Genomic DNA, 23,035 nt, shown 5'->3' on the forward strand with positions numbered 1-23,035 from the left:
GGTTTTCTCGTGAGTTGTTTTTCTGTGCCATTTCCCACAACTTTTGTCCAGTCAAATTGAAGTGGTAGGAGAAAGGGGCCTGTGTAATCTACTCTATGACACAACGAGAATTGCCACCTAGCTTGAGATTCATTTTCGGAAGTGGCTTTGATTCTTCCTCCTTGCCTTTTCAGTCTGCAACTAAAGGAAATTTGTGAAAAATAAATCTTCTGAAAACTTCGGAAGCTGCCACTTTACTCTCCAATGCGAGGCTTCAGAGCAGCTGTGGGGCCTTGGGAAGCTTTGGCAAGGATGCTTTCACCTGCTGCTCTGTGCCTTTGCTTCCCAGTCTGTTGTTTGCTTAACAGAACAATTCCGTGAAGGAAAGGGAGAGTCGGTGTCAGCCAGAATGCCGGAGCATCAGCTAGCCGCTAAGGATGTTCCCATGAGACCAGCCTTAATTGAAGATGATTGCTGTCATTGGCAGTTTGAAGATGGTTTTACGGGTGCAGAGCCTGCTAATTGTCTGTCGTTCTGTGGAATCCTGAAAGGCAAAGAATAAGAGGAACAATTAGTTTCTTTGTTATTCTGTTACTATTTTCTGGGGCTTCAATGTTTAAGCCTTGAAGATGATTTCATGGTAGAGCTGTTTGCAGTTGTGTCGGTGGCTGCTTTGGGGGCTCGTAGAGGTGGCTGATCCTCAAAGAACTGGATCCTGGGCCATGAGGACTCTGAACTTTTTTGGCCTTTGGCCAGTTATTCCATCACCTTGTCCATCAAATGGGACACCTTGTTGACCCAGTTTTTGTGACTATACGGAAATATCCTATTACTGAAACTCAACATGGGGCAGCCTCTGCTGTTTGGAACCCAGCTAGGAAAACAGCAGTAGGTTCAAATATTGGTGTTACACAATACATTAATCTATTGATGTTCACTCAGTGTCTCAGGAGCCACATATTGGTCTTTGACATGCCACCTGTGGCTCTTCCAAGCACTGTTCCCCAATGAAGCAGTTGCCCATATTTCAAGAAAATGGGCAAAGCCCTTACCCAGTGAGGCTCCGTTTGGCAAGTGGTTCCCACCTTGAAACAGCCACCATTGGAGGCAGAGGTGTAGCAAGGGGGGAAAGCGCCCGGTGCATTGGTGCCTCCTCCGCCCCCGTCCCGCCCTGGAACTCCCCCACCATACCTTTACCACATCCCCACAGTGACGTGTCCCCCCGCCCCCTTGGTGTTACGCTTCTGATTGGAGGCACAGCTAAGCTTCAAGCCTCTCTGAGGAGTAGGCCTCATGCCAAAAATGACAGTCAATTTTGCTCTTTTGGTTGATTCTAATTGTGAGCTGCACTACATTAAACCCACTGAACTCTACTCTGAGGGTGTGGGACTTTGATTAAAACAGGGCTATCGTCAATTATGTTTTCCATGATCTTTGTCTTTTGTTCAATGCATGATTCCAAAGCTAACCCATTCTCCTTGAACACCGCACATTTTAAATCTCTGTTACCACTGAGTCTGCAAAACGTGCTTTCTTCTTCAAGTCAGGGCTCCGGTGTTCCTATTCACTGCTGAAGTTGTAGGCAATTGGCATGAGGATTGCAGTCAACGTCCCAAGCCCAAACCCACGTCATTCAATTGCAGTGGTTTGTCATACTATGGCTGATCACATGACTACTGTTTCACGCCCCCCAAGATATTGCATATCACATCAAGCTTGGTAGCATGAGAAGGCTATCTCAAATCAGCTGTCCTTTGTAGGGCTGTTGAGTTGACGGCACTTGACATCCTCCGGTGTTTGGTGCACCTTCTTTCTCAAAGGTTCTGATACTGTGAATTCCTTTGGATCCTTGGCTTGTTTTTTTTATTATTATTTGTTCATTTACCACTGAAGCATCCCTTTTGGGTCACATTAAGATTAGACAGTAAACCGTGAAAGGCAGCAAGAAAGGAAGAAGACCCAACATGAAATAGAGTGAGTCAATCACGGAAGCCACAGCATTCATATTTCAAGAGCTGTTTCACTTCATGCCTTACCAAAAGACCCAGTTGCTCGTTGAATGTCTTGAGCACTGACTGATTCAACAGAATGTCTGTGGTGATGACCACTGCTTGCTTATTGGTGTCTCGGTGCCCTCATGTTTGAAACGTATCCTCACACTTGCCTACTTGTGTCTAAATTGCCAAAGCCACTGAGCAGAAATAATAACCATCTTGGATGAAGCCGTTGTAGGGTTCCAGTTATGTGATTAGGCCTGCTGTGCACACTTGCTCAAAACGCAACACAACGAGGCATTCAGAAAAGCAGCATTCTTCAACTGCAAAATGAACATATTGGCATCATTTCACTAATATTGTTAATTAGTGAAATTAATTTTATTCTGTTTCTGCCAGTCTGGAGTCACGCATGACATTAAAACCTCATCCCCCAAGAACTGGTAACCTTGTTATTAAGCACTGGACATATTGCAGATGTTATCTTCATAACCATGAGGGCTAGAAACTTGCTTTAAAAAAAAAAAAAGAACAGGAAATCTGAGTCTTGAGAAACAGTTCCGTGAATTCTGCTTGCCATGTCTTGGTTGTTTTTTCCCCCCTGTGCTTGTGGGGACTTATGGTATAACCGCACCCTGGTTGTCAAGCCTTCATTTAAAAGCCAATCCAAGTCAATCTGCTTGTGTTTTGGGAGACATTGGTTATGCAGTAATCATGCCTTCCTGTTAGCCAGTTGAGAGTTGTGGATTCATATGGGACTTTTGAATATGTTTTTTATTCACAGATGGAAACCAGTAGATTTTTAAAAAAAACCCTGTTAGGTATTTGGGGATTATTTGTTGTTTTCCAGCCTGTGATGTAAAGAACCTCAAAAGTTTACTTTCCCGATATTGTCGAAGCACACCCAGAACCAGCTGGCTGTTGTGGGTTTTCCAGGCTGGATGGTGGTGGTCTGATACTTTTTGCTCCTAATGTTTTGCCTGCATCTACGGCTGGCATCTTCAGAGGCATGTCACGGTGAGATGTGCTTCGCTTTCCTTCTTTTGTGGAATTCTGCGTTGAATAACTGTGCAGTGTCTTCGTTTTTCTTTTGTCTTCTTCCCTGCATAAGCTGTACCCTGCTCTAACTAAGCCACACAGATCAAAGAAATGGCTTTTAAAAATTACCTCTGTCGAGAGAAGGAGAGAGAGCATCTACAAAGCCTAAAGCACTACCATTAGCCCTAAAGATTTCCTGCTTCTCTCCTGGCACTAGATTCAGTAGCAATAATGAGGTTTAGCTGTTTTATGTGAACTGTTCGGACCATTTGGGCTTTTTCTTGGCTAAAGCTAAGTGACATGAATTGTATAATATCCGAAGCTTCCTCTGTTCATTTAAACATCAGTTACCTAATGAAAAAACCCCTTTCCTGCTGATCTTGCACTTTTTGCTAGTTTGTGCTTCTGGCTAAGGAGAAGGGGAAAAGAACACGAGGGAGTTGATTTTACTTTTTCAAACCTCCGAAAAGTTTGGGTAAAGGTTCAGGTGATGTGTTAGCTGCTTAGCTGTTAGAGCACATAGCACGTTAGAGGGGAGGTATGAGAAAGCAGGGAAAGGTAACAAGGATGACTGTGAGCAAATGCACTCTCCTGTATGACCTCTAGATTTTGACCTCCAGACACTGAGATTTTGAAAACCTCAGTGTCCTTGATACTTTGGGAAAAACCCAACTCCAAATTCAGCCAAACGCAGCTGGAATGAAAGGAAAATCTTCTTGGTCTAAGGAACTTCTAACCTGGATGGAAGCACTTCTGTAATTAAGCCTTGATACACCATGAGCTATTTTTGTGACCTCTGGGTTTTGCCATCAGCCCTTGAAAGAGTCTACTAAGTTTTTCATGTTTAATTATGTGGTTAACATGCTAATCCCTTTTTATGAGCTCTGTGGGCCCAGCGCAGGCATCTCTTCTGGAAACAGATTTCCTTCCCTATCTAGCCTGCTGGCACCACTAATTCCTGCTGGCTGAGCTTCAGGGAGGCTGGCTGCTTCGTCTCTGTAAAAGTGTAAAAGATGAAGTGTTGTTTCTTACAGGGGTTTTTTGGGGCCAGTTCCTCAGCAGCAGGAAGCAGATCTGCTTTGGACTTGTTTTTTTCAAATGTAGAATCAGAACTGGAAGGGGCCATACAGGCCATCTCGTCCAATTCCCTGCTCGATGCAGGAGCAGCCTAAAGCATCCCTGACAGGTGTTTGCCCAGCTGTTGCTTGAAGACTGCCAGTGAAGGGGAGCTCACCGCCTCCTTTGGCAAATGATTCCGCTGTTGTGCAACTCTTATGGTATAATTTCCCCCCCTGATATCCAGTTGGTACTTTCCGCCTGTAATTTAAATCTATTATCGCAGGTCTTATCCTCTGCTGCCTACAGGAACTGCTGTGTGCCCTCCTCTGAGCAAGAACCTTTCAGATTCTTAAAGAGAACAGTCATGTCCCCTGTCAGCCTCCTCTTCTCCAGACTGAACATTCCCAAGTCCCTCAGCCTTTCCTCACAGGTCTTGATCTCCAGGCCCCCGATCATCCTCACTGCTCTCCTCTGCACCTGTTATGCCCCCCAGAGAAGCTTTTATTATTTTCTTATTAAGCATCAGTTATCCCTATAGCTAGCATGGGTTTAGTTCCTTGTACAGTGTTCTAGGGGAGGGAATTTTAGTCAGCCCCTGTCCCTTTAAGAAATTCCCTAGAAGCAGTCTTCCTTCATTACCCAGCAATGCCCCTGTTTAGCTCAGTCAGTTTAAGGCACCTAGGGAGTTGGAAGGCTGCAATATCTGTTATGTCTATGGTGCATAGACTAAAGTATATATAGTCTAGAGAACATAAAGTAAAGCTGTCAACAGAAAGTAGAATCCAGATAAAAGACTGAAAGAACCAGGAGGAAGCAAGACTAGTGGACTTTCTTGAAAGGAGCCAAGAAAGAATAAGAGTCTACAGCTTCAGATTTGTTCACCAGTCTTATCTTAGTTAGACCCTGGGAGGAGTTAGGGTCTCAAATCTTCTGAGCAATAAACCTTGTTTTTGAACTGTTACACCTTGCTTATGTGTCTCCCACTCTGTTCCATTCTGTGTTACTGTCCCAAGGTGATTATACATATCCAAGTCCAGTTCTGATACTCTAAGCACTGTACCACATTGGCTCCTGTGGTGGCACAAGTGATTCAGGGTGTTCTATGCCTTGGCATGGAGCTCTGGCGGTTTGGAGGCAAATTTGAACTTCTTTGGCCCTGGCTAGGATGGTAGCACTGGGTTGCAGCGGAGCCTCTTTTCAAGGTTGGTTCCTGTCATGTGGATGACCTTGTCTACCAGTCTGGAGTCTAGAGAGATTCAGCCAGTCCCCCTAGAGCTCCAGAGAGGTAGCTACATGACAACGGGATTTTTCAGGAGGGCTGAGTGTGAGGATGAGAATCCTCAATTCCAAAGGAATGATAACTGCATTGAAATGAGAGAGAGCATGCAGATTTCTCATTCAGGAAAGAAATATTGCTGATTAATTCTCCCTTTCCCCTCACTCCTTAGTGAAAGGGATGCCACCGATGGTGTCTGTCAAATAATGTTATCAATGCAAATTTCATTCCATGTGCCTTTTCCGTCTACAGTTCTGACCCCTGGAGTAAAGATCATGGGAATTGTATATAAAATCTAATTTAATGCAGAGGCAAACCAGCCACTTGCTTGGGTGAATGGTAGCCACTCCTGTGACAAGCTGCCAAGTAGGTTGGCAAGCAGAGAGCCGTGCTGGCAGGTTTAATCTTCAGTGTGATTGGGCAAAAGTCAGACCAGAGGAGGAGGAAAACATATAGAAAAATCCAAGGTCAGAATCTAGCATCCTTTCAGAATCCTGCAGTAGTCGGTTACCTTGCCTGCCAGTGGTGAGCTGCGTTGAGCTTTGCACGGACCTGCAGCCACAATAGCCCTATTCAATTGTATACCATGCAATCTGTTATAACTGCAGCACACTGTAAAGGCAGCAGGGAGTGCTTTTGTTTTCAGCCCCGGGCCCCTTGGTTCCCATGTGGGGATAAAAAAATTGATCTACTTTGCAGGGCTGTTTTGGGGATGTGCAACATGCTACAATAGCCTCCTTGAGCCAAGAAGAAAGGCTGAGTACAAATATTTTAATAAATAACAAAATGCATACCTGTCGTAATCGTTAATAACGACTGTATTATTTTAACATCCCATCCTGTATGTGAATTCTCTTAACCAGAGCTAACATTCCACTTGAACTATCTCGAAGGGTGGCAGTGGAAAGGGAAGGGGGATTTGCATGAGAGGCAGTATGGATAAGGGTCAGGGGAAACTTCAGTCCCATACTCTGCTTCTGATCCTTTACTTCCCATTAAGGGAAAGGCAGTGTTGTGCCTCATGGTGTGGTTTTGAAGGCTTGTGGTAGCAGCCTCTGCCGAAGCTACGTGAAGCTGACTCTTTTTGGGGGGGGGGGGGAGGTGTGCAGAGGATACCTGGATGCGTGACATGGAGTTCCGTGGTGAAGGAGGTACAAATGCTGTTACATCCTGTTTGAAAAAGTTGGAAGGAGTCATGCATAATTTGTTGCTGGCTGCGCTGCTGACCCTTGGCAGGTCTGTGAGTTGATACTTTAGGAAGATGTAAAATAAAACGATAGATCTGGACGTAACAGACTGAGAGGTGTTCTGGTTATTGTGGGCTTTCCAAGCTGTGTGGTCGTGGTCTGGTATATCTTGTCCCTAATGTTTCGCCTGCATCTGTGGCTGGCATCTTTATAGGTGTATCACAGAGAAATGTGTTACACACTGTGTCCAGTGAGAAGGGAATGCTTCAGAAGATGCCAGCCACAGATGCAGGCGAAAGGTTAGGAACAAGATTTACCAGACCATGAGCACACAGCCTGGAAAGCCCACAACAACCAATTGAGTCCGGCCATGAAAGCCTTCGGCAATACATTGAGCGGTATTTGTTCCAACATGTGCATCATCCTCCTTATTCCATATTATCCTTTGCGAGCTATTAATGGCTTGCTTTGAAGGCTTGGTTCAAGGTAAACTATTTTGGTCTTTTTGAGAAAGGGGGGGTGTAGAGGGTTGCTGGGGGGGAGAGGTTGTGAAAAGGGTGCATGAGTGTGTTTGTAATAAGCTTGCAGAATTTTAATGGTGTCCAAACAAATTTGACTTTCTTCCAATTATAACAGCCATAATAAAAAGCTTTCTTTACGAGCAGCAGTGGACCCTGGGAAGTAACTTGAAAGTGGTTTTGAAAGAAGTGGCAAAGATGTCAGGGTGACCTTCTTTCTGCAAAATATGTGCACTGTTCAGTATGGATACCATTAACTTTTCTTATGCTGTTAAAATCTAATGTGACGGTAGTGGCGTAGATAACAAATAGATGATTAATGTTAGCATTTTCAAAGGGCTTCACTGAAAACTGCGTGTGCATCTTCACAGCAAAGCCCCGATGACCCCTTTAAATTTAAAAACAACTAAAGCCCCTTGAAGAGCTCAGAACTTGTGTTTACCCTTCCCCTATCTGCTGCTTCTCCATTTCAAATCATTTCTCCCAAAACTGCTTCTATTTCTCTCTTTTAAAAAAAGCAACAACTGTCAAGGCTTTTAAATCCAAAGTCTTCAGTTCCTAATTTCTTTCTTGAGCGAAACCAAACGGCCTCTGATCAACTTGACCCTCCATGTGCTGGAGTCCACGGGGCTCTGCGGTGCCTAGAAACTGAAGTGCCCGGCTTGAAAGGGGAAGAGTGTTTGCGCCATTTCTCCTCCCACTCAGCCATAATCTCCAGTTTGTTGGTGACGAAGTCTAAACGGATTTGGTGGTCTCATTTCAATTCCATGTAATTTTGCCAGGCTAGCAGAAGTTCAGTGCCTGTAGTTATTGAGTTATCTGCTGCAAAACGGCTCTGACTGCAATGGAGTTATTGGTTGTTTAAAATCAAATAACGCGGACACCCTGGGGAATGGAGCAGCCCGGCACAGGCGGTGGGCAAGGCATGTTGTCCTTCTTTCCCTCCCTTGGCCTGCAATCCCGTTCTCGCTGTGCTGGCAGCTTAATGGCTCTCCCTCCCTCCTCTCCCCCTCTTTTTTTCCCTTTTGATTTGTCCTGGCAGTGCACTTTTAGAGTCCTTTTTCTTCTCCCTCCCTTCCTGCACAAAGGAGATCTTCACACAATACTGCCTTGTGTAATCAATTTTCTCTCTGTGACAAAAATGTAATTTGCTCCTAATCACTCTGATTGGCTTGCATGATCTTGCTGCGCACACATTTCTCTTGCATTGCTGTGTGGAAGGAGAAAGAAACTCACATACTTCCCCTCCCAGCCACTTGCCCAGTTGCACAAGAGGAACAGCTTGTAGCTAATCCAAGTGGCTTTTCGAGGGAAGGGAATACCTGGAGGAGAGGCAGGTGTGGAGGTGGTTGGGAGAAGTATCTCCTCTTTAGGAGCAGCAGTGGCGTAGTGGTTAAGAGCAGGTGCACTCTAATCTGGAGAACTGGGTTTGATTCCCTGCTCTGCCACTTGAGCTGTGGAGGCTTATCTGGGGAACTAGATTAGCCTGTGTGCTCCAACACACGCCAGCTGGATGACCTGAGGCCAGTCACAGCTTTTCGGAGCTCACTTAGCCCCATCCACCTCACAGGATGTTTGTTGTGGGGGTGGGGGTGGGGGTGGGGGTGGGGGTGGGAAAGGAGATTGTAAGACCCTTTGAGTCTCCTTGCAGGAGAGAAAGGGCGGGAGGTATAAATCCAAACTCTTCCTCTTCTCTTCTTCTTAATGGCCAGGTTATTTGGATGAGAAATGCCCAATGAAGGCATTGAAACAAGTGGCATTTGATGAACCACTCTTTCCCTGGAGACAGCCGGGTAGACTGCACTGGCCACACAAACGTGTTATTGGCTATCGCTAATTAGCCTGATGTAGGAAAGAAAGAAACTGGTAGCTTCCAGAATGCAGGCAAGATTTCTTGTTGGAAGATTGCCTTGGGACAGAGTGCTCTGCACTAAAAAAGAAACAGCTTAAAAAAAGAAACAACCATCTCAAACTTTTAAGAGATTCTCTCGCTATATCCTTCTGATATCCTTCTGACTCCCCTGTTAGGTCTTTACAGAGACCCGAGGAGACTCTTTTTGGGCTCTGATCTTCATTCCACTAGACCAGATGTGTCAGCCTTTGTCATTCCGTATGTGGCCTGAACGCGGTCAGCACGTGGCGACCTCAGAGCTGCTCTGACTCTCTCGGTCCAGCGATTGTCAAAAGCAATAGGCAGGCTGATGGGTGAAACGTTAGGCAGGACCAGAGCACATTCACCGGAGCATTTTGCGCTGATGTCAGAAGAGCTGGGGAAAGCCAAGCATCACAGGCAACTGCTGGGAGCTCTTCCCCATCCCAAGGCCAGAGTATTTCATCTGTTCTGAGCCTGCTGTTTCCAGGCCATGGGTTCCCTACAGGGTCAGAGACAGAGAGTGGCAGCGAACATGATTCCTCCATTGGGGGTGGTGGGGATTGTTTGCACGCTGCCGACTTTAATTGAATGTGAAGAGGCGGCTGGATGAGAGATGTGGGTCAGCCCCAGTGTTGGATGGAGACTCCCTGTTTTTAAGATTGTGCCTCAGGCTGTTGAGAGTCATTGCAGACCTTCACTCATACATAAAAGAGAAGAAGATAAAGAGTTTTGGATTTATACCTCAACTTTCTCTCCTGTGACTCAAGGTGGCTTTCCAGCTCCTTTCCTTTCCTCTCCCCACCACAGATACCTTGTGAGGTAGGTGGGTCTGAGAGAGTTCCAAGAGAACTGTGGCTAGCCCAAGGTCACCCAGCAGGAATGTAGGAGTGCGGAAACACATCTGGCTCACCAGATAAGCCTCTGCCACTCAAGTGGAGGAGTGGGGGATCAAACCCAGTTCTCCAGATTAGAATCCACCTGTTATTAACCACTACACCACGCCGGCTCTCGGAATTGGTTGCAGCAATGTGGGCTGTTGGCCAAGTCTCCTGGAACAGAATTCTACCTTTCCAAACACCCTAGAAGTAGACACCCCTGTGGCTCATCATGAACAAGCTGAATCCAAACAAAACAAGTAAAGCTGGTTAAGAAGGGTATATTCTAGAGCAGGAGTGTCAAACATGCAGCCTGGGGGCTGGATCCCTGAACCCACCCTCCCTCCCTCCCTCCTTCCCTCCTTCCTTCCTTCCTTCCTTCCTTCCTTCCTTCCTTCCTTCCTTCCTTCCTTCCTTCCTTCCTTCCTTCCTTCCTTCCTTCCTTCCTTCCTATAAATTCACTTTACCTTGCATTGGTATCCTAACCCTTTACCTTGCATTGGTATCCTAACACTTGGTATTCTTGCATTGGTAACCTAGCACTTTACCTTGAATTGGTATCCTAACCATTTCTAAGAAATTCCAGGTAGCAAAGAGCAAGTTAGGTGAGAGTTTTGTGTTTGGCTGGATCTCACTTGAGCATTTGACATGTACTCACTTGGATGTTTCTAGTCTTACGGAAAGGAAATCCTGCTAGGGGATGGGGCTTAAAGTAACCTAACTTTTTGGCCCTTTTCAAATCCTCTTTTCTTGCTTCATCCTTGTAGCCCTTCCACAGGTCCCATTTAATTCAGAGGACCGTCCACATGTATGCGGTGCACGACGCCTGAAATCTCATTTTGTAGAACCGCGGGAGGTTCGTTTTACCCTTCTCTAGTTTGTCAGTGTTCGCTCTCTCCCAGAAGACTGTTGAGTGCTCCTGGAGAGTTACATGACAGCTGCAGAGGCTTTTCTGTTGATTTTTGGATTTGGGAAGGATGAACACTGTGTACCTTGGCTGGCTTTGTGACAGACTCTTTTGCCATTTGTGCCCTTTCTTGTTGGCTCTGTGTTAGACAAGGACTGGGGAGACCCAACTTCAAATCCCAACTCAGCTGTGAAGTCACCTTGGACCAGTCACCTTCTCTTAGGTTAAACCTTTGTCACAGGATAATTGTTCTGGGGATAAAGTAGAAGATCGGAGAACCATGTTAACTGCCTTGGGTTCTTTAGCCAAGGGAAGGGATAAATATGGTAGGCAAAATCTCAGTGGCACAACTGCTTTTTAATGGGCTCATCTGATTCTGTTTCTGCTTGGCCGTTTCAGAACATAGAATGACATTTTCCGTAGCCCTCTGGCTCACATAAGGGGGTTTGGAGAATGAGTGTGGACAAGGATGTTCCATTTTTGTAAGCCGTCCTGACACCTTCGTATAGGGCAGGGTATAAATTCTATAAATAGATAGATAAATAAATAAACAATGTTTCCATCCTGCTACTTCCCTGCTAGTTTCCAATAATGCTCCAAATTGCTTCCTCTTAGGCCCCTTCTGCCCATGTAGAGTAATGCACTTTCAATCCACTTTTGCCATTGTTTGCAAATGGATTTTGCTATTCCACACAGTAAAATCCAGCCACAAAGTGCACTGAAAGTGGATTGAAAGTGCATTATTCTGCAAGTGCGGAAGGGGCATAACAAAAACATTGCCAGTGCTCATTTGATGTTGCTAAGTTAACCTGCAGCACTGGCCAAGCTGTGCATGTACTTCGGTTCCACAATAAATGTGGTAGTGGCTCCATAAATCAGCTTCCTGCGAATCAAAGCTTTCATTTTGTAAAGGAGAACAAGCATCTAATTCTTTTGGTGGTAAAGAAACTTGAGCGTGGGTGGGTAACTTCTAACGAAATCTCAGTAGCCATGCCTTGTTGTAGAATTGTTCAGTTTGTCTAATGTTGAGTCTGAACAGCGTGGAGTAGTGGTCAAGAGTGGTGGACTCTGATCTGGAGAACTGGATTTGATTCCCCACTCCTCCACATCAAACCTGCTGTGTGGCCTTGGGCCAGTCACAGTTCTCTCAGAACTCTCTCAGCCCATGTAGAGGCAGACAATGGCAAAGCACCCACAAATATCATTTGCTTTGAAAACTATGGGGTTGCTGAAAATTGGCTGCAACGTGACAGTAATTTATACACACAAGGATAGGCTTTTTTTTTAAGATAGCTTTTAATTAAGGTTTTTAAGGAAGTAAACAACTAAGAATATACACAAAAAACCTGCTATAAGAAGAAAAGGGCAAGCTCCCAATTTCTTCTGTGCCAAATATAAACACAGTTAAAAATTTACCACTTGCTCCCTAATTACAATGATGAAAGTATAATTCAATTAATTCTTACTTATTACTGATGAAACAGGATAAACACTTTTCCTCTATAATGACCATTTTCTTATTCTCCTAGTCCGCAAATCCACAAATTATCAGTTCATTTCTTTTTCTGTTTTAAGGAAAAAGTCTATGAGGGGCTTCCAGTTACTGATAAACTTAATTAAGCTCTTTTCTCTAATCAAAGGATTAAGTTTAGCCATCATAGCCAATTCTGGTATCTTTACAATCCATTCTTCAATTGTAGGCACAGATGAAGTTTTCCAATTTTTCCACATACATTATCACTGCTGATGTCTTATATATTTTTAAAAAACCTTTATCTTTTTTTTCAAACTTCCTGTCAATCAGATGCAAAAGAAAGCTTCTTGTTTTATTTGTATATTAATATTGAATGTATTTGTGTACAATTTTTTTAGCTTTATTACAAGTCCACCAGAAATGGTTAAACAACCCTTCAAATATTCACATTTCCCTTTTTATATATTTTTGCTAATTTCTCCAGTGACAAATACCTACAATTCACCATTCTACAGAAATCCTCTGTGAGACTGGAAATTTAAGACCCTTTAACCATATATTCTCCCACTGATCCATTTGTATGTTATACCCAAAGTTGCTGGTCTATTTTTATCATACAACCTTTCACTTGGTCTTCATCTGTTCCACATTTCAGCAGGAGTTTAAACATTTTGGCAATAACATGATAATCATTCATATGAGAGCCAGCGTGGTGTAGTGGTTAAGAGCAGGTGCACTCTAATCTGGAGAACCGGGTTTGATTCCTGGCTCTTCCACTTGAGCTGTGGAGGCTTATCTGGGGAACTAGATTAGCCTGTGCACTCCAACACATGTCAGCTAGAACTGTGACCTTGGGCGAGTCACAGTTCTCCAGAGCTCAGCCCCACTCACCTCACAGGTTGTTTGTTGTTAGGCAGGAGGGGGAAGGAGATTGTTAGCCCCTTTGAGTCTCCTACAGGAGAGAAAGGGGGGGATATAAATCCAAACTCCTCCTCCTCCTCCTCCTCCTCCTCCTCCTCCTCCTCCTCCTCCTCCTCCTCCTCCTCTTTTGGTTCAGTCTCATGTAAAAGACAGACTTGAGTTCCTTCTGGGCTTTGATAAACCTACCCCAGAGGCGTAGCTCCAAGGGGACAGGAGGGGTGCGTGACATACTGGGTGTGCGCCCCTGCGGGGATGTGGTGGGGGCGTTCCGGGGCGGGATGGGGGCAGAGGATGCACCAGTGCACTGGGCACTTTCCCCCCTTGCTACGCCTCTGACCTACCCCCACCCTGCCGGTCCCTGGCATCCCCAGAAGCAGCCTGTTTCTTGATTTGCACTGTAACACAGAGCACCTGTGATTACATTTGGTCTTGCAAGCATGCTTGCAGTCAGGCTGCCTTGGACAGCTAAGGCAGCAGCTGCCCTCAAACCAAAGATGGTACCATTTGGTTGTCTTTAGAAGTGGGTGAGATTGTAGGCGCTCAAGGAAATGCGTGGCACTCTGAAGAACAGGAATGGGCAGCTGCTGGCGTAGCTGTTCCAGGCAGCCACTGGATAGATTCCAGCAGAGGGCATTAAGCTTCTGCAGTAATTTCCTCTCCTATACAGGCTTTCCTAGTGGAACTGGCAACTGCGAGGAATTAGTGAGCAAAAGACTTGCAAGGCAAAGAGGCTGTGAGGAGAGCCGGCAGCTTGAGTTATAGGGCTGGATATTTGTGGGAAGGTGATCCGTCTCCACAAAACGCCTGACTCTTGACCGGAGTTGCTCATTGCTTAGTTTGTCTGCACTGAAACGTTCCCAATTAATGATGCTCCTTTCGTTTGCTAATCCTCATTTGCTAATCTGGAATGCATAATTTGTCCCAGGACACCCATTACACAGGCAGTAATCAAATAGGATAATTATCTCAGAAGGCCCATCACGGTTGCCTTCTACTTTCCCCTTTCTGCAGCGTTGCAAGCAAATTCAGGCTCCTTTCCTACAGGGGGTTGCATGTTTGCAGTGCCTGCTGTGCTACTAATAAATTACTTACTGTTTCACTTGTGGGTGGGATGCCCCCTCTGCTTAGAGTGTGTTTGTACTAGAAAGACCCAACCAGCTTAATTGCCATGACTTTTTCCTAAGTGTTTTGGAGCTGTAGTTCTGTAAAGAGGAAACGGGGAGGGGGGTGGGTGGGCGGGTGGAGAATCTCTTAGGAGAATTCTTTGGCATTTGCTAATCTGCCAGCATCCTCTTGTAGAAGCTTTAGTATACTGGTTTAACCTTTAAAATAGCTCTTGTGTTGAGTGGCTCTTGTGGAATTCGTAACAATAATATGTGGTGGGGCCCACTGATTTAGATGGCTTTTTAAACTTCTTAGAGAAGTGTGTCTGTCAGTGGCTATTGACCAGGATAGTTAAATAGCCAAGTTCAGAGGCAGTATGAATGAATAGCATAGCCTTTATTGGCATAACAAAAACAAAAACAAAACACGACTAGCATGAATAATATTAAAACAGGCGATAAAACTCAGTTAAATATAAATAAATTACAAACTCTGTTTGCTCCTGATCTCTCAGATCTTTCACCTGTGGGACCATTGGCAGGCAATTTCTCGGGATTTCTGTCCATGTACCAGGTCCGTGCAGTAGGGCTTGGATAAACAGCAGCTGGCCTACAGTTGTGGTATTCCCTCCTTTGGACTCCCTCACACTTGAGCTTGGATGCCTTCCATATGTGCTGGAGGAGTTGTCAGTAGCTGGAGTTATCCAGACATGATGTAATTTTAGTAAGCTGCATTTTAGTTGGTATCTTATTTTCTTGGTTTATACGCTCTGCCAACTTGCTGTTGGGGATGAGACAGAATGAAAATATAAATAATTAGTTATTGGTGGAAAAGTAAGCACAACACTCTCAGAAACCCTAGATATAGCAAAATCCACCCCAAACAACCCGAAGCAGAATTCTCACAGTTGACCAGTCTTGTGTTGTTCTGATTTCTTGGTTTTATTGAGGTTGGTTCTTAAAATGGGGGTCCCTTTGCAAAAGCCAATAGTATTGGCAAATAAGCAGGGCATTTTTGCAATGCAAAGTTCCCACCTCTGCGCTCCTTGGGATTTGGCAGGTATCTTTTGGTGAGGTGGGACTACGCAACAGTCTATCAGTTTATGCCAGTTGGCATAACTGGTATATAACAGAAGCCCCCGACCTTATTGAGCCTGTGGTTACTTCTGGAAAAGTGTAAGATGGCAAACTCAACCACAGAATGGCAGCTATGCCATACTGTGTTTTGAAAACATCTGGGAACTGTTGAGGGAAGGAGTATTAACTGTTGTGGCTCCTGGATAAGGGTGAAAGTGCAGTGGAGAAGACGGTTGAGCGTGGCAGTCTCAGATAGCACCCCTTGTTGAGCTGGCACGGAAGCAGCTGCAGTTGAAGGGGTTTTCCATGCAGAAACAGATGTGATGCCTCCTTGCCTCTTCCGAAGCTCATCCTTGAGTCTTAAGCAGCACCTCCTGCAGTGGGGAGCCAGAGGAGAACTAGGGGAAGAAAGGCTGTTTGGTTTCAGTTTCTGAAGAAGGGGGGGGGGGGGGGCCTTGCTTCCCAAGAGAGATTTCCCGGGCTGTGGAGCCCAAGAAAGCCTGCGGCTGTGTCCAAGCCGACCGTGACACACCTGGCTGAGTTGAATTCACAGCTCAGCTGTTCTGTAAATCAGTACGGAGCAGCCCAAAGCTGACTCTGTTTTTGTTCCATTCAGGACCCCTTGGATTTTGATCCCCAAGAAGCAAGCAGGTTCCGGTAAAGACATCTGTGGCTGCCATGACAGTGATCACTGATCTAAGAGCTCTGAGATTCTCCCTCCCTCTTCCTCCTATTTCCCTCCCGCTTTTCCTGCTGAGAATGTGGGTGGGTGGGTGGAGAGCTGTAATCTCACCTTTTTCCATTTGTGTTGGGCAGTTAGGAAGGTTGGAGGGAGCGCAAGGGATCTTTGTTTCTCCAGTGTTCTTGGGAAGCCAGTATAGGAAGGGTTAATTGCAGGAGTTGGGATGTTCTCTGTTGGGGTGGATGTGGGGGGAAGGGCTCAATTTGGAGATGTTATTGTGGTCGGACAAAGGTCACCCTCCTGTGCAAGATGGCAGTGGAATGTTCCTGCTTCCCTTGGGAGGAATTGCTGGTAAACCGGGGCCAGAAAAAGAAGCTAGTTTGGGCTGTCTTAATGAGCAGAGCTGGGCTAAGAAGTCTTCCTCGCAAGGTCCATGTGTAGTGACTGTTGCCCCTGCATGACTATGGCAGGGGAGGGACAGAACGTGTGACTGTCCGCGTGCATCTGAAGCTTCCCAGCCAGCCCACTTTTGTGTGCAGATTAGAAGACCGGCTTTGGAGTTTCTGGAATTCCTGTTAAAAAACCTCTGTGGAAATGTGTTCTCTTGTCATCCCCTCTCCATTATCATACATATTTCAGTGCGTTTTTCTCTGTCTCTTTTTTCTTCATTCCTTGGGTGACTCATTTTCTCTTAGACAGCAAGACAAGCCAGGCACAGAAGAAGCCAGGTTGGCAAACACACCCTGAGAGATCCAAGCCAACTTGATAGCACTGGATGTTTTGCAGTTCTACTTTTAATCTGCCTCAGAGTTTGCAGGATTTGCCACTTGAAGGCTACCTTTATGACCCCCAACCACATTGGAGGCCTCTGGTTTGCTAGCTTGGTGAGGAAATGAAAGGCAAACTCACCCAGTCTTTGTCAGGCTTTCAGGTGTGCAGAGAAGGCTAATTCTGAAATACTAGATGCTATTCTGTTGCCCAGCAAAGGCGTAGCAAGGGGAAAAAGCACCCGGTACACCAGTGTGTCCTCCGCTCCGCCCCGTCCCGGAATGCCCCTGCAACGCCCCCAGAACGCCCTCACAACGCCCCCAAAGGGGCACGTGCCCGGTGCATTGTGCACCCCTGTCCCCTTGGAGTTATGCCTCTGGTGCCCAGTCTGTTTGTCCAGGAGGACTTGGAGGAGCAGGTGTGTTTTGGTTGTCATCTACAGGTCAGGCCCAACAGTAACTCTGGCCCCATCCTTTGTAAGCATTTTACATAATGGACTAATTATGCCTAGCCTGATAGTACAGCGGGAATACCGAAAGAGCTTTTAAATCCCACACTCAGCTTGGATATCCTGATAAAAGGCAGGTGTTATGTGTCACTGTGAAGTAATCAAGCTTAGTGTGAAATGGGCAGTCACTTAGTGTGAAATGGGCAGTCTTCCCTAGCTCTTTGGGTTCTTGGAAGAATCCACTCTGGCTATGGTTTAGGACTTAGTTTTAGTTTGGCATTTTAGGACTTGGTTCCTTCCTTAAGAGACTTGTCCATCATGCTGACACTGATTTGGTTTGTTTGTATGTACTGTGCTGTTTGTATGGAATTACTGATCCGTTGAACGTGGTCCTGCATCTTGTGAGTGTGGCTTTATATAAGTATTACTATTGATTATGATTTTACACCTTTCACTTAGAAATATTATTTTCAAGTAATTAAAATTGGACACTGTTCTTATATGCCAATAGCATTGGTGTTGTAGGTTTTTTTCTTTAGTTTATGCTTCAGTTCTGCAACACCTCCATTTATTTGTTGCATTTGGTTTTCCCATCCTCTGTACACCAGCCTTTCTGCTCTCAAACAAGAAGAGGACAGGGCAGTGCATTCTTGTTCTTTAATAAGATGTTTTTGTAGTTTGTCACGGCAAGAGCTGCCGTAGCGTCCTGGCTAAGCAACTGAGCTGTGATGTGAACCAAAAAGGTTCCAGTTCAGATTTCATTCTGCCATAGTGGCCTTAGGCAACCTACTCTGCTTCACACGTTTCCCTCTAGTATGAGCTTCCGTGACTTGGTAAGGATCACTGCCTGAATGTGTGTGAACCCTGTTATCAGTAGCAATGCCCCAAGCTGGAAGAAAGAGAAACATGATGTAGTGTGGCCCTAAATGTTTCCTATTCCTTACAGACTTCAGCAAGCAGCTGTTGATAGGGCCACCTTCTCCTCAGATAACCCAAGCAGTAAGGAAGGAAATCCCAGCCCGCAGTGGTGGGATTCAAATAATTTGACAACCGGTTCCGGTGGTGGGATTCAAATAATTTAACAACTGGTTGTTTACAAGCACCACTTTAACAACCGGTCCTGCCGGTGCAAACCTGTTGAATCTCACCACTGCCAGCACCCTGTTTATTTTATGCGTGTGTCTTTCTTTTTCTTCCCGCCCCTTGCTCAGCTCACCTTGCAAAGCACAAAGTCCCGTGTGGCCTTCTTCGAGGAGCTGTAGGAAGTGAGCCAGTACTTTGACTACTGAGCCAGCTCACACCCGGCGGAACCTGTTTGAGGACTCGTCTACGACCTCTGCCTGATTGCCATCTGGACTGGGACCTTCTTCACACGCAGTGGACTTTGGCATTTGGCATCTTGGGAGTCCGACGTGATGCTCTTTATCTTAGTACCTTGTAGTTTGTAATAACCTTTGTATAACACACAGCTGTGATGTATCTTTTAGCTTTTTAAAGTGTTTGTATCGACTGGAGCTTGTATTTTCTTCTCAAGACAAAAGGGCGTCATAGCATTGTTCCTTTCCCCAGCTGGCCCTCCTTAGGAGTGCTGTGGACGATGCGTCCCCCTGCAGGCAGAGAGGGGTGGCCTTTTGCCGAAGCCCCCGTGTACAGATTTTTAACCTTAGCGACTATATTTCTCTCTGAAAACCCCTAGTATATCCTTAGTGCTTGTGTAAGAAGATGAAACCTTAACCAGTGTCCTCAATGAACTGAGCTGGAGTTCTGAACCGGGAGCACTTTGACATCTTTCACGGACTCTCACTTTCCTCTTTGAGCCAATTCAAAGCTAGTGATGTGCTGAGTTTCGAAGGATCCCTGTCTTGGTTTGTGTTTTACCCAGAGAAGATGAAATTCCGCATTAAGTTTGGTGCTCGGAGCGTACAGTCCCCACTTTTACCGCTTGTCATACTGGGATTGTGCTTTTTTTTTTTTTTGGAAGGAAGAACTGGGGTAGTGGCTGCCAAGGAAGAAAGAAGCATATGAGGTATTAGGAGTTTGGTGATTCAGCTGCTCTGATGAGATGTTGTGCAGGGTGCCGAGGGCATCTGTATTCACACGCACACACCTCTAGCATCGACCTCTGGAAGTCCTGCTCCCCTTACTCCAATTCTCTAGGTATTTTGACCTTTAACAGACTCTTGTGGCATGTCTTTTTTCCCCCCTGTGTAACCACCAAAGCTGGGAGCTTGATTTCATAATTATAAAAAAAAAAAAACCCTCGCACAATATGGCCAGTTTTATACCGCTTAAAACATGTAGCCATGCAGAACGCACAGCCCAAACCACCGTGAGATGCTTGCCCAGTGGGCAAAATGGGCACACTTCCCTACTCTTCATATTCAAGCATTTTTCAAAAATCCCTAGTTTTTGTTTTTATAAATCCGAAGACACTTGTATTTTTAAAGTATTAGATCATTTTCTACCTTTCACTCCATAAAGTCTCCTTTTCTGTACTTTTAGCAAGGGTCATAAAAATATAAGGAATTAGAATTTGTAAAGGTAGATGTTCTAATCCCAGGTGGAGTTTCCATAAGGGTCAGAGCTGCATTGTTAGTACAGAAATCCCAGTAGGAACAGTTTCTCCCACTACCACACCCATAAATGCTGTCCCTTCTAGCTCAGGCACCATCTAATCTGCTTGTAAAAACTAGCAGAAGGCTTCACTTGTGTGAAAAGGTGTGACAAGATCCTGGGGCTGTTGATAGGAGCCCTTCTCTTCAGTTGACAGTGTACCACTCATAGTCTGAAGCTGGTTACTCTGACAAAGAGAGTGATTTGTTTTGGCTAAATTCACAGGATCATTCGAACCAACGGTATCCAACTCTGATCCTCCAGATGTTCATGGACTATGACTGGCCATGCTGGCAGGGGCTGATGGGATGATCCATGAACATCTGGAGGGCCATAATTGGACGTCCCTGATTCAAACAGTTACCTGACTCAGCCTCAGACACCTCAATAACTTAAGCATGGCTTCAAGCTTAACAAACTCTTTTCTGGTGCCTGATGAGATGGGCTTTTGGGGGAAAGGAAATTTGACCTCCAGCATACTGTCTCTGTTGCCATTACCAGGAATGTTTTTAAAGCTGTTTTTAGGTGCCCATTAATTGTAAAACTGACATCTTCTAAGTGCTGGTATTTTCCTCTCTTCGTGCTTGTACCCTGCATATGCATTGAAGCCTCAATGTTGTACACCTCTGCCCACCTGAGAAAGCCGCAAGACATGCCATAGGACTGGTTTTAGTTGGGTTTTACTAATCTGATGTCCGGCCACTCTTAACTAGGCCAGGGCTGCCAATCTGTCTCCTTCTCACTGTCCTCCAGTTTCTTTCAATCCAGCTAATATTACTTAAAATTTAAACAGTCAACATTTTATCCAGGCCTTTCAGATGTTACTTGTGCCTGCTCCACATTCATGCTTTAAGAAACTATGAACTTGCTCTTTTTCTGTTAGTGGTGTGATTGGATTGGAGCTTGATCAACTGGGTTTAGATATCCCCAGTGGCCACAATACTTAATTTTATGCCAGGGCCTCCCCAGCACTAGGCCTTCAGAACAGTTTCAAAAGGAGTCCTGGAAATGGGGGCTTGCTCTGTGCCTTTTTGGTTGTAGGAGTGAAGGTGCAGAATACTTTAACCATGGAGTGACACTTTGCACGTTGTGCCTTTGTTTTTAAGAGAGGAGACACATATCGATAGACTCTATTCCAAAGAGCCACAACATTGCCCCTGGGTGAGTGCCCATGCAGATATGTGCATATCTCTATTAGTAGTTAGTTGGTTGCTTTTCAACAAGTGCACCATGAGTCAAGCCAAAATGGTCACGAGACACACCAGCACCTTTTCTGGTGCCATAGAACGTGGATGTGGCCAGGAGAGTTTTAGCCTAGCAAGGGTTCTGTTTGGCCCCTGGAAATTTGTTTGGCTGTGCAGATTTTTGAAAGCATTGCTTTGGCAGCAGCTGCCGCCACCACACAAGGGTCTGCACTGTGTGATGGAAAGTAAGCTGTCGCAGCTATGTTGTGGCAGGTTCTGCAGCAACCCATTTTATGGCCATTTTGCGCCTGTACCCACTGTCCTATCAGAATCCTGAAGGTGCCTGAGGGTCAAAAAAATTGGAGACCCTTGCTCTAGTCTGTGGAGTTGCAGATATAGCACAGTACTCAAGCAAGGGCGCAGGCTTCTGTCTGCTCACGTGACTTCTGTTGCAATGTGCTGCAGATTTGCTTTCCCAGTTTTAGATGATGTTATCTCCTGACACAAGGGCAGTGTGCGGTTTGCTGCCTAAAGCATGAAGCAGCCCTGAACTCTGTTACAGAACAGGGTCCGTGGCTTGGGGCTGCTATAATCTCCAGATAAGTCTGACTTCTGGCATTCTTAAGCATCATCACTAAGTACCAAGCAAAAGCTTGACCCAGATGATCCACCCAAGGCTCAAGGCGATGAACCTCGTCCTGACTTCTTTTAGCCCTTGGGTTTTCTCACTACTTTTTAACGAGGTCTTCATCTGTACTAAATCTTTGGGGAAAGTGTATCTGAAATTCAGATATGTGAAGCAGCCTCCCCCCCCTCCCCCCCTCCCCCCCCAGTCCCCTGCAATCATTTTTCCTTATTCAAGATCTGGTACAGGTAGACCCTATTTTCTGTTTCCATTGATTGTTATATACTCTGCAGAACTAATTGTTTTCTCATTTAGATTTAATAAAAATTCTGAACATTTGGAGAGAGATATTGTGTTCCTTCAAAGGGGGGGGGGCGTTGTTCTAAAAGGGCAGAAAAGGACTTCAGTTAGTCTATTACTGCTCAGCATTGCAAGGTGGTTTTAATTGCGGAAATGAGCCTTTGTCCCAGAATGCCGAAGATGGCACCTGTGAATTGCTGACACTCAAGTCAACTCTACCCCACATACCCCCTCTTTGTAACTCTGGCATAGAACCATAGCTGCAGGCGTCCTCCTTTGTCACCTTGCTTTTGAAATATTCGAGGAATTTCTGCCAGTCAGGGGGGATTTTAACTTGTTTGGTTCTTTTGGGAATCAATCCTGCAAGTGTATTGTCTTAAAACATTGAAACTGGTTATTCTGGGTTACCCTTCTTTAGCTCTGCCATCAGACCTTGCAGGGCTTTTGATTCTGTTCCAATTGTCTTGAGAAGGATAGCTTTAAAAGGGGCTTGGACAGATTTATGGAGGAGAAGTCGATCTATGGCTACCCATCTTGATCCTCCTTGATCTGAGACTTCAAATGCCTTAGCAGACCAGGTGCTCGGGAGCAGCAGCAGCAGCAGGCCATTGCTTATGTTCTAAGGAGGGACACAGAATCTCATGAAGAGCTGCTTGTAAATGGGACCTCCGAGTCCCTTCCAGTTTTAGCCTAGATTCCTTGGAGGATTTTGGTTTTGTTTCCATTGCAACATACTGCCTTCGAAAGGGCTAATTCACACTTCACAAAGTTCCTATGTCTGCCATGTGACTGCCCCAGACTTGTTATCCAGATCTTCTCTGGAAGTTCTGTACTTGGAACTTAATTCTCAGGTGCACTCAAGCTCAGTTTGGATTGGCCAGTGATGCCATCATGCCCTGCTGTTCTTCAACCTGAACCTATCTTGGGAAGTTGCTGTATGCTCCACTGAGGAAACTTGTATACACTGATGGATTCAACTCAACAGAGCAAATGGGAAGCTTCCCAGAGCCACTCCAGGTTGGGAAAATAGTCTGTGGGAGGGGGAAGGCTTCATTCCTTGCTCCCTGTGCACTGTGGCCCTGATCTAAATTTGGGCCTTCACACCTGGGAATTCAGCTCCAAACACGAAACTCC

The 23,035-nt window shown here is 45.4% G+C and overlaps 1 protein-coding gene across 5 annotated transcripts in view; it reads left to right on the forward strand.

Annotated features, from left to right (window-relative positions):
• NF2 (NF2, moesin-ezrin-radixin like (MERLIN) tumor suppressor) overlaps nucleotides 1–21,940 on the forward strand; it is a 93,978-nt gene extending 72,038 nt beyond the window's left edge. For all 5 annotated transcript variants that reach the window (XM_048514042.1, XM_048514043.1, XM_048514044.1 and 2 more), the window contains one exon: nucleotides 18,391–21,940. Coding sequence is in view for 2 of the 5 variants with exons in the window: in XM_048514040.1 (XP_048369997.1) it covers nucleotides 18,391–18,441 (51 nt within the window). In the remaining 3 variants the exon portion in view is untranslated. The remainder of the gene's footprint in view (nucleotides 1–18,390) is intronic.
• Nucleotides 21,941–23,035: the final 1,095 nt, after the last annotated feature.

Source organism: Sphaerodactylus townsendi, linkage group LG13 (assembly GCF_021028975.2).
Source record: "Sphaerodactylus townsendi isolate TG3544 linkage group LG13, MPM_Stown_v2.3, whole genome shotgun sequence".
In the NCBI taxonomy this organism is placed as follows: Eukaryota; Metazoa; Chordata; class Lepidosauria; order Squamata; family Sphaerodactylidae; genus Sphaerodactylus; species Sphaerodactylus townsendi.